This window comes from Oncorhynchus nerka, unplaced genomic scaffold, assembly GCF_034236695.1.
Source record: "Oncorhynchus nerka isolate Pitt River unplaced genomic scaffold, Oner_Uvic_2.0 unplaced_scaffold_1203, whole genome shotgun sequence".
NCBI classification, from domain to species: domain Eukaryota; kingdom Metazoa; phylum Chordata; class Actinopteri; order Salmoniformes; family Salmonidae; genus Oncorhynchus; species Oncorhynchus nerka.
The window spans coordinates 48,212-60,000 of NW_027040128.1; the positions used below are offsets into that span (position 1 = coordinate 48,212).

General features: G+C 54.8%; 1 protein-coding gene across 1 annotated transcript in view; it reads right to left on the bottom strand.

Annotated features, from left to right (window-relative positions):
• The window catches only part of LOC115123490 (daf-12-interacting protein 1-like), a 118,999-nt gene that overhangs the window by 6,583 nt on the left and 100,627 nt on the right, over positions 1–11,789 (bottom strand). Inside the window, exons 15-16 of the mRNA XM_065015940.1 lie at positions 1,101–1,150; positions 519–610 (exon numbers count right to left, since the gene is read on the bottom strand). Coding sequence (XP_064872012.1) covers positions 519–610; positions 1,101–1,150 — 142 coding nt within the window. The remainder of the gene's footprint in view (positions 1–518; positions 611–1,100; positions 1,151–11,789) is intronic.

Consider the following 11,789-nt stretch of genomic DNA (forward strand, 5'->3'; position numbering starts at 1 on the left):
TAGCTACTACACCACTACATGGTAAAACAGTAGTGTAGTTCCGGTAGTTAGCTACTACACCACTACATGGTAAAACAGTAGTGTGTAGTTCCGGTAGTTAGCTACACCGCTACATGGTAAAACAGTAGTGTGTAGTTCCGGTAGTTAGCTACACCGCTACATGGTAAAACAGTAGTGTGTAGTTCCGGTAGTTAGCTACACCGCTACATGGTAAAACAGTAGTGTGTAGTTCCGGTAGTTAGCTACACCGCTACATGGTAAAACAGTAGTGTGTAGTTCCGGTAGTTAGCTACACCGCTACATGGTAAAACAGTAGTGTGTAGTTCCGGTAGTTAGCTACACTGCTACATGCTAAAACAGTGAACTAACACCAAGCTACTGTAAAATGTGTCGTTAAACAACTAGTTAAACTACACGTAGTTCACTACTCGGCAACACTGGTGCTAACCCTATATAAATTGTATTTGGGATCAGGCAGGCTGATCCTGGCTACTGATGAGAGATTAAAACTGTCTTACAGATCTGTTGTGCCGAACGATCACTTCTGTCTGAACAGCGAGCTCTGTGGGAGGTGGATAAAACAGTAGTGTCTCCTCCAGGATCTTCTTTCCTGGAAACAGGAGAAGATGCACATGATGATAATTACTGATAATAGAAGACTCATTCCAGGGCTAATGTAAAGGCTAATGTGTGTGTCAGGCTATTGTTAAAGGTATGTGTGTGTCAGGGCTATTGCTAAAAGGCTAATGTGTGTCAGGGCTAATGCTAAAGGCTAATGTGTGTGTCAGGGTTAAAGGCTAATGTGTCAGGGATAATGCTAAACTAAGGTGTGTGTCAAATGCTAAAGGCTAGTGTAGTGTGTGTGTGGGCGGGCTAATGCTGAAGGCTAATGTGTGCTGTCAGGGCTAATGCTAAAGGCTAATGTGTGTGTCAGGGCTTCCATGTGTGTCAGGGCTAATGCTAAAGGCTAATGTGTGTGTAAGGAGTAATGCTAAAGGCTAATGTATGTGTCGGGGCTAATGCTGAAAACAGTAGTGTGTCAGGGTTCCAGTAATGTGTTAGCTACCTCTTCCTTGTGTCTTCGTTCTACATGGTAAAACAGTAGTCTCCCACTCCCTTTCAGTTTCTCCTGCTCCCTGAGGTACTGCTCCTGCAGACACACACAACACATACACACACGTTACACACACAAACACACACACACAAACACACACGTCACAAATCACACACATGAATGTGAAAACGACATCAGGGTGATGATAACAGTGAAGCCTCCTCCACCTCTATCCTCCTCCACCCTCCCTGTCCCTGTCCCATACCTGGCTGTAACTATCCTCCTCCACTGTCCCTGTCCCTGTCCCATACCTGGCTGTAACTATCCTCCTCCACTGTCCCTGTCCCATACCTGGCTGTAACTATCCTCCTCCACTGTCCCTGTCCCTGTCCCTATCCACCTGGCTGTAACTATCCTCCTCCACTGTCCCTGTCCCTGTCCCATACCTGGCTGTAACTATCCTCCTCCACTGTCCCTGTCCCTGTCCCATACCTGGCTGTAACTATCCTCCTCCACTGTCCCTGTCCCTGTCCCATACCTGGCTGTAACTATCCTCCTCCACTGTCCCTGTCCCTGTCCCATACATGGTAAATCCTCCTCCAGTCCCTGTCCCTGTCCCATACCTGGCTGTAACTATCCTACTCCACTGTCCCTGTCCCTGTCCCATACCTGGCTGTATCCTCCTCCACTGTCCCTGTCCCTGTCCCATACCTGGCTAGTTATCCTCCTCCACTGTCCAGTAGTGTTGTCCCTGTCCCATACCTGGCTGTAACTATCCTCCTCCACTGTCCCTGTCCCATACCTGGCTGTAACTATCCTCCTCCACTGTCCCTGTCCCATACCTGGCTGTAACATCCTCCTCCACTGTGTCCCATACCTGGCTGTTATCCTCCTCCACTGTCCCTGTCCCATACCTGGGTAAATCCTCCTCCACTGTCCTGTCCCATACCTGGCTGTAACTATCCTCCTCCCTGTCCCTGTCCCTGTCCTACCTGGCCACACCCTCCACTGTCCCCTGTCCCTGTCCCAAAACTATCCTCCTCCACTGTCCCTGTCCCTGTCCCATACCTGGCTGTTATCCTCCTCCACTGTCCCTGTCCCTGTCCCATACATGGTAAATCCTCCTCCACTGTCCCTGTCCCTGTCCCATACCTGGCTGTAACTATCCTCCTCCACTGTCCCTGGTCCCATACCTGGCTGTAACTATCCTCCTCCACTGTCCCTGTCCCATACCTGGCTGTAAATCCTCCTCCACTGTCCCTGTCCCTGTCCCATACCTGGCTGTAACTATCCTCCTCCACTGTCCCTGTCCCATACCTGGCTGTAAATCCTCCTCCACTGTCCCTGTCCCTGTCCCATACCTGGCTGTTATCCTCCTCCACTGTCCCTGTCCCTGTCCCATACCTGGCTGTAAAACAGTCCAGTCCCTGTCCCTGTCCCATACCTGGCTGTAACTATCCTCCTCCACTGTCCCTGTCCCTGTCCCATACCTGGCTGTAAAATCCTCCTCCACTGTCCCTGTCCCTGTCCCATACCTGGCTGTAAATCCTCCTCCACAGTAGTGTAGTCCCATACCTGGCTTAACTATCCTCCTCCACTGTCCCTGTCCCTGTCCCATACCTGGCTGTAAAATCCTCCTCCAGTAGTGTAGTCCCATACCTGGCTGTAACTATCCTACTCCACTGTCCATGGTAAAACAGTAGCTGTAACTATCCTCCTCCACTGTCCCTGTCCCTGTAAACAACTGTTCCCATACCTGGCTGTAACTATCCTCCTCCACTGTAGTCCCTGTCCCATGTTACCTGGCTGTAACTATCCTCCTCCACTGTCCCTGTCCCTGTCCCATACAGTAGCTGTAACTATCCTCCTCCACTGTCCCTGTCCCTGTCCCATACCTGGCTGTAAATCCTCCTCCACTGTCCCTGTCCCTGTCCCATACCTGGCTGTAACTATCCTCCTCCACTGTCCCTGTCCCATACCTGGCTGTAACTATCCCTCCACTGTCCCTGTCCCATACCTGGCTGTAACTATCCTCCTCCACTGTCCCTGTCCCTGTCCCATACCTGGAAGTAACTATCCTCCTCCACTGTCCCTGTCCCTGTCCCATACCTGGCTAAAACTATCCTCCTCCACTGTCCCTGTCCCTGTCCCATACCTGGCTGTAACTATCCACTGTCCCTGTCCATACCTGTCCCTGTCCCCCATACCTGGCTGTTACTGTCCCTGTCCCTACCCTCCACTGTCCCTGTCCCTGTCCCATACCTGCTGTAACTATCCTCCTCCACTGTCCCTGTCCCTGTCCCATACCTGGCTGTAACTATCCTCCTCCACTGTCCCTGTCCCATACCTGGCTGTAACTATCCTCCTCCACTGTCCCTGTCCCTGTCCCATACCTGGCTGTAATTGCTTCTATCCTCCTCCACTGTCCCTGTCCCTGTCCCATACTGTAACTATCCTCCTCCACTGTCCTGTCCCTGTCCCATACCTGGCTGTAACTATCCTCCTCCACCTCCCTGTCCCTGTCCCATACCTGGCTGTAACTATCCTCCTCCACTGTCCCTGTCCCTGTCCCATACCTGGCTGTAACTATCCTCCTCCACTGTCCCTGTCCCTGTCCCATACCTGGCTGTAACTATCCTCCTCCACTGTCCCTGTCCCTGTCCCATACCTGGCTGTAACTATCCTCCTCCACTGTCCCTGTCCCTGTCCCATACCTGGCTGTAACTATCCTCCTCCACTGTCCCTGTCCCTGTCCCATACCTGGCTGTATCATCCTCCTCCACTGTCCCTGTCCCTGTCCCATACCTGGCTGTAACTATCCTCCTCCACTGTCCCTGTCCCTCCCATACCTGGCTGTAACTATCCTCCTCCACTGTCCCTGGTCCCATACCTGGCTGTAACTATCCTCCTCCACTGTCCCTGTCCCTGTCCCATACCTGGCTGTAACTATCCTCCTCCACTGTCCCTGTCCCTGTCCCATACCTGGCTGTAACTATCCTCCTCCACTGTCCTGTCCCATACCTGGCTGTAACTATCCTCCTCCACTGTCCCTGTCCCCATACCTGGCTGTAACTATCCTCCTCCACTGTCCCTGTCCCTGTCCCATACCTGGCTGTAACTATCCTCCTCCACTGTCCCTGTCCCTGTCCCATACCTGGCTGTAACTATCCTCCTCCACTGTCCCTGTCCCATACCTGGCTGTAACTATCCTCCTCCACTGTCCCTGTCCCTGTCCCATACCTGGCTGTAACTATCCTCCTCCACTGTCCCTGTCCATACCTGCTAAATCCTCCTCCACTGTGTCCCTGTCCCATACCTGGCTGTAACTATCCTCCTCCACTGTCCCTGTCCCATACCTGGCTGTAACTATCCTCCTCCACTGTCCCTGTCCCTGTCCCATACCTGGCTGTAACTATCCTCCTCCACTGTCCCTGTCCCTGTCCCATACCTGGCTGTAACTATCCTCCTCCACTGTCCCTGTCCCTGTCCCATACCTGGCTGTAACTATCCTCCTCCACTGTCCCTGTCCCTGTCCCATACCTGGCTGTAACTATCCTCCTCCACTGTCCCTGTCCCTGTCCCATACCTGGCTGTAACTATCCTCCTCCACTGTCCCTGTCCCTGTCCCATACCTGGCTGTAACTATCCTCCTCCACTGTCCCTGTCCCTGTCCCATACCTGGCTGTAACTATCCTCCCTTCCTGTCCCATACCTGGCTGTAACTATCCTCCTCCACTGTCCCTGTCCCATACCTGGCTGTAACTATCCTCCTCCACTGTCCCTGTCCCTGTCCCATACCTGGCTGTAACTATCCTCCTCCACTGTCCCTGTCCCTGTCCCATACCTGGCTGTAACTATCCTCCTCCACTGTCCCTGTCCCATACCTGGCTGTAACTATCCTCCTCCACTGTCCCTGTCCCATACCTGGCTGTAACTATCCTCCTCCACTGTCCCTGTCCCTGTCCCATACCTGGCTGTAACTATCCTCCTCCACTGTCCCTGTCCCATACCTGGCTGTAACTATCCTCCTCCACTGTCCCTGTCCCTGTCCCATACCTGGCTGTAACTATCCTCCTCCACTGTCCCTGTCCCTGTCCCATACCTGGCTGTAACTATCCTCCTCCACTGTCCCTGTCCCTGTCCCATACCTGGCTGTAACTATCCTCCTCCACTGTCCCTGTCCCTGTCCCATACCTGGCTGTAACTATCCTCCACTGTCCCTGTCCTGTCCCATCCACTGTCCCTGTCCCTGTCCCATACCTGGCTGTAACTATCCTCCTCCACTGTCCCTGTCCCTGTCCCATACCTGGCTGTAACTATCCTCCTCCACTGTCCCTGTCCCTGTCCCATACCTGGCTGTAACTATCCTCCTCCACTGTCCCTGTCCCTGTCCCATACCTGGCTGTAACTATCCTCCTCCACTGTCCCTGTCCCTGTCCCATACCTGGCTGTAACTATCCTCCTCCACTGTCCCTGTCCCTGTATCCTCCTCCCCATACCTGGCTGTAACTATCCTCCTCCACTGTCCCTGTCCCTGTCCCATACCTGGCTGTAACTATCCTCCTCCACTGTCCCTGTCCCTGTCCCATACCTGGCTGTAACTATCCTCCCTGTCCCTCCACCTGGCTGTAACTATCCTCCTCCACTGTCCCCCTGTCCCATACCTGGCTGTAACTATCCTCCTCCTACCCACTGTCCTCCTCCACTGTCCCTGTCCCTGTCCCATACCTGGCTGTAACTATCCTCCTCCACTGTCCCTGTCCCTGTCCCATACCTGGCTGTAACTATCCTCCTCCACTGTCCCTGTCCCTGTCCCATACCTGGCTGTAACTATCCTCCTCCACTGTCCCTGTCCCTGTCCCATACCTGGCTGTAACTATCCTCCTCCACTGTCCCTGTCCCTGTCCCATACCTGGCTGTAACTATCCTCCTCCACTGTCCCTGTCCCTGTCCCATACCTGGCTGTAACTATCCTCCTCCACTGTCCCTGTCCCTGTCCCATACCTGGCTGTAACTATCCTCCTCCACTGTCCCTGTCCCTGTCCCATACCTGGCTGTAACTATCCTCCTCCACTGTCCCTGTCCCTGTCCCATACCTGGCTGTAACTATCCTCCTCCACTGTCCCTGTCCCTGTCCCATACCTGGCTGTAACTATCCTCCTCCACTGTCCCTGTCCCTGTCCCATACTGGCTGTAACTATCCTCCTCCACTGGTCCCATACCTGGCTGTAACTATCCTCCTCCACTGTCCCTGTCCCTGTCCCATACCTGGCTGTAACTATCCTCCTCCACTGTCCCTGTCCCTGTCCCATACCTGGCTGTAACTATCCTCCTCCACTGTCCCTGTCCCTGTCCCATACCTGGCTGTAACTATCCTCCTCCACTGTCCCTGTCCCTGTCCCATACCTGGCTGTAACTATCCTCCTCCACTGTCCCTGTCCCTGTCCCATACCTGGCTGTAACTATCCTCCTCCACTGTCCCTGTCCCCATACCTGGCTGTAACTATCCTCCTCCACTGTCCCTGTCCCTGTCCCATACCTGGCTGTATCCTCCTCCACTGTCCCTGTCCCATACCTGGCCTCCACTGTCCCTGTCCCTGTCCCATACCTGGCTGTAACTATCCTCCTCCACTGTCCCCCTGTCCCATACCTGGCTGTAACTATCCTCCTCCACTGTCCCTGTCCCTGTCCCATACCTGGCTGTAACTATCCTCCTCCACTGTCCCTGTCCATACCTGGCTGTCCCATACCTGGCTGTAACTATCCTCCTCCACTGTCCCTGTCCCTGTCCCATACCTGGCTGTATCCTCCTCCACTATCCTCCTCCACTGTCCCTGTCCCTGTCCCATACCTGGCTGTAACTATCCTCCTCCACTGTCCCTGTCCCTGTCCCATACCTGGCTGTAACTATCCTCCTCCACTGTCCCTGTCCCTGTCCCATACCTGGCTGTAACTATCCTCCTCCACTGTCCCTGTCCCTGTCCCATACCTGGCTGTAACTATCCTCCTCCACTGTCCCTGTCCCTGTCCCATACCTGGCTGTAACTATCCTCCTCCACTGTCCCTGTCCCATACCTGGCTGTAACTATCCTCCTCCACTGTCCCTGTCCCTGTCCCATACCTGGCTGTAACTATCCTCCTCCACTGTCCCTGTCCCTGTCCCATACCTGGCTGTAACTATCCTCCTCCCTGTCCCTGTCCCATACCTGACTGTAACTATCCTCCTCCACTGTCCCTGTCCCTGTCCCATACCTGGCTGTAACTATCCTCCTCCACTGTCCCCTGTAACTATCCTCCTCCACTGTCCCTGTCCCTGTCCCATACCTGGCTGTAACTATCCTCCTCCACTGTCCCTGTCCCTGTCCCATACCTGGCTGTAACTATCCTCCTCCACTGTCCCTGTCCCATACCTGGCTGTAACTATCCTCCTCCACTGTCCCTGTCCCTGTCCCATACCTGGCTGTAACTATCCTCCTCCACTGTCCCTGTCCCTGTCCCATACCTGGCTGTAACTATCCTCCTCCACTGTCCCTGTCCCTGTCCCATACCTGGCTGTAACTATCCTCCTCCACTGTCCCTGTCCCTGTCCCATACCTGGCTGTAACTATCCTCCTCCACTGTCCCTGTCCCTGTCCCATACCTGGCTGTAACTATCCTCCTCCACTGTCCCTGTCCCTGTCCCATACCTGGCTGTAACTATCCTCCTCCACTGTCCCTGTCCCTGTCCCATACCTGGCTGTAACTATCCTCCCTCCACTGTCCCTGTCCCATACCTGGCTGTAACTATCCTCCTCCACTGTCCCTGTCCCTGTCCCATACCTGGCTGTAACTATCCTCCTCCACTGTCCCTGTCCCTGTCCCATACCTGGCTGTAACTATCCTCCTCCACTGTCCCTGTCCCTGTCCCATACCTGGCTGTAACTATCCTCCTCCACTGTCCCTGTCCCTGTCCCATACCTGGCTGTAACTATCCTCCTCCACTGTCCCTGTCCCATACCTGGCTGTAACTATCCTCCTCCACTGTCCCTGTCCCTGTCCCATACCTGGCTGTAACTATCCTCCTCCACTGTCCCTGTCCCATACCTGGCTGTAACTATCCTCCTCCACTGTCCCTGTCCCATACCTGCTGTAACTATCCTCCTCCCTGTCCCTGTCCCATACCTGGCTGTAACTATCCTCCTCCACTGTCCCTGTCCCTGTCCCATACCTGGCTGTAACTATCCTCCTCCACTGTCCCTGTCCCTGTCCCATACCTGGCTGTAACTATCCTCCTCCACTGTCCCTGTCCCATACCTGGCTGTAACTATCCTCTCCACTCCACTGTCCCTGTCCCTGTCCCATACCTGGTCCCATACCTGGCTGTAACTATCCTCCTCCACTGTCCCTGTCCCTGTCCCATACCTGGCTGTAACTATCCTCCTCCACTGTCCCCCTGTCCCATACCTGGCTGTAACTATCCTCCTCCACTGTCCCTGTCCCTGTCCCATACCTGGCTGTAACTATCCTCCTCCACTGTCCCTGTCCCTGTCCCATACCTGGCTGTAACTATCCTCCTCCACTGTCCTGTCCCTGTCCCATACCTGGCTGTAACCCTGTCCCATACCTGGCTGTAACTATCCTCCTCCACTGTCCCCCTGTCCCATACCTGGCTGTAACTATCCTCCTCCACTGTCCCTGTCCCTGTCCCATACCTGGCTGTAACTATCCTCCTCCACTGTCCCTGTCCCATACCTGGCTGTAACTATCCTCCTCCACTGTCCCTGTCCCTGTCCCATACCTGGCTGTAACTATCCTCCTCCACTGTAACTATCCTCCTCCACTCCCTGTCCCTGTCCCATACCTGGCTGTAACTATCCTCCTCCACTGTCCCTGTCCCTGTACCTGGCATACCTGTCCCATACCTGGCTGTAACTATCCTCCTCCACTGTCCCTGTCCCTGTCCCATACCTGTAACTATCCTCCTCCACTGTCCCTGTCCTGTCCCATACCTGGCTGTAACTATCCTCCTCCACTGTCCCTGTCCCTGTCCCATACCTGGCTGTAACTATCCTCCTCCACTGTCCCTGTCCCTGTCCCATACCTGGCTGTAACTATCCTCCTCCACTGTCCCTGTCCCTGTCCCATACCTGGCTGTAACTATCCTCCTCCACTGTCCCTGTCCCTGTCCCATACCTGGCTGTAACTATCCTCCTCCACTGTCCCTGTCCCTGTCCCATACCTGGCTGTAACTATCCTCCTCCACTGTCCCTGTCCCTGTCCCATACCTGGCTGTAACTATCCTCTGTCCCTGTCCCCACTCCTCCTGTCCCTGGCTGTAACTATCCTCCTCCTCTGTCCCTGTCCCTGTCCCATACCTGGCTGTAACTATCCTCCTCCACTGTCCCTGTCCCTGTCCCATACCTGGCTGTAACTATCCTCCTCCACTGTCCCTGTCCCTGTCCCATACCTGGCTGTAACTATCCTCCTCCACTGTCCCTGTCCCTGTCCCATACCTGGCTGTAACTATCCTCCTCCACTGTCCCTGTCCCTGTCCCATACCTGGCTGTAACTATCCTCCTCCACTGTCCCTGTCCCTGTCCCATACCTGGCTGTAACTATCCTCCTCCACTGTCCCTGTCCCTGTCCCATACCTGGCTGTAACTATCCTCCTCCACTGTCCCTGTCCCTGTCCCATACCTGGCTGTAACTATCCTCCTCCACTGTCCCTGTCCCTGTCCCATACCTGGCTGTAACTATCCTCCTCCACTGTCCCTGTCCCTGTCCCATACCTATCCTCCTCCACTGTCCCTGTCCTCGTACCTGGCTGTAACTATCCTCCTCCACTGTCCCTGTCCCATACCTCCTCCTCCACTGTCCCTGTCCCTGTCCCATACCTGGCTGTAACTATCCTCCTCCACTGTCCCTGTCCCTGTCCCATACCTGGCTGTAACTATCCTCCTCCACTGTCCCTGTCCCTGTCCCATACCTGGCTGTAACTATCCTCCTCCACTGTCCCTGTCCCTGTCCCATACCTGGCTGTAACTATCCTCCTCCACTGTCCCTGTCCCTGTCCCATACCTGGCTGTAACTATCCTCCTCCACTGTCCCTGTCCCTGTCCCATACCTGGCTGTAACTATCCTCCTCCTGTCCCTGTCCCTGTCCCATACCTGGCTGTAACTATCCTCCTCCACTGTCCCTGTCCCTGTCCCATACCTGGCTGTAACTATCCTCCTCCCTGTCCCTGTCCCTGTCCCATACCTGGCTGTAACTATCCTCCTCCACTGTCCCTGTCCCTGTCCCATACCTGGCTGTAACTATCCTCCTCCACTGTCCCTGTCCCTGTCCCATACCTGGCTGTAACTATCCTCCTCCACTGTCCCTGTCCCTGTCCCATACCTGGCTGTAACTATCCTCCTCCACTGTCCCTGTCCCTGTCCCATACCTGGCTGTAACTATCCTCCTCCACTGTCCCTGTCCCATACCTGGCTGTAACTATCCTCCTCCACTGTCCCTGTCCCTGTCCCATACCTGGCTGTAACTATCCTCCTCCACTGTCCCTGTCCCTGTCCCATACCTGGCTGTAACTATCCTCCTCCACTGTCCCTGTCCCATACCTGGCTGTAACTATCCTCCTCCACTGTCCCTGTCCCTGTCCCATACCTGGCTGTAACTATCCTCCTCCACTGTCCCTGTCCCTGTCCCATACCTGGCTGTAACTATCCTCCTCCACTGTCCCTGTCCCTGTCCCATACCTGGCTGTAACTATCCTCCTCCACTGTCCCTGTCCCTGTCCCATACCTGGCTGTAACTATCCTCCTCCACTGTCCCTGTCCCTGTCCCATACCTGGCTGTAACTATCCTCCTCCACTGTCCCTGTCCCTGTCCCATACCTGGCTGTAACTATCCTCCTCCACTGTCCCTGTCCCTGTCCCATACCTGGCTGTAACTATCCTCCTCCACTGTCCCTGTCCCTGTCCCATACCTGGCTGTAACTATCCTCCTCCACTGTCCCTGTCCCTGTCCCATACCTGGCTGTAACTATCCTCCTCCACTGTCCCTGTCCCTGTCCCATACCTGGCTGTAACTATCCTCCTCCACTGTCCCTGTCCCTGTCCCATACCTGGCTGTAACTATCCTCCTCCACTGTCCCTGTCCCTGTCCCATACCTGGCTGTAACTATCCTCCTCCACTGTCCCTGTCCCATACCTGGCTGTAACTATCCTCCTCCACTGTCCCTGTCCCATACCTGGCTGTAACTATCCTCCTCCACTGTCCCTGTCCCTGTCCCATACCTGGCTGTAACTATCCTCCTCCACTGTCCCTGTCCCTGTCCCATACCTGGCTGTAACTATCCTCCTCCACTGTCCCTGTCCCATACCTGGCTGTAACTATCCTCCTCCACTGTCCCTGTCCCTGTCCCATACCTGGCTGTAACTATCCTCCTCCACTGTCCCTGTCCCTGTCCCATACCTGGCTGTAACTATCCTCCTCCACTGTCCCTGTCCCTGTCCCATACCTGGCTGTAACTATCCTCCTCCACTGTCCCTGTCCCTGTCCCATACCTGGCTGTAACTATCCTCCTCCACTGTCCCTGTCCCATACCTGGCTGTAACTATCCTCCTCCACTGTCCCTGTCCCTGTCCCATACCTGGTCCCATACCTGCTAACTATCCTCCTCCACTGTCCCTGTCCCTGTCCCATACCTGGCTGTAACTATCCTCCTCCACTGTCCCTGTCCCATACCTGGCTGTAACT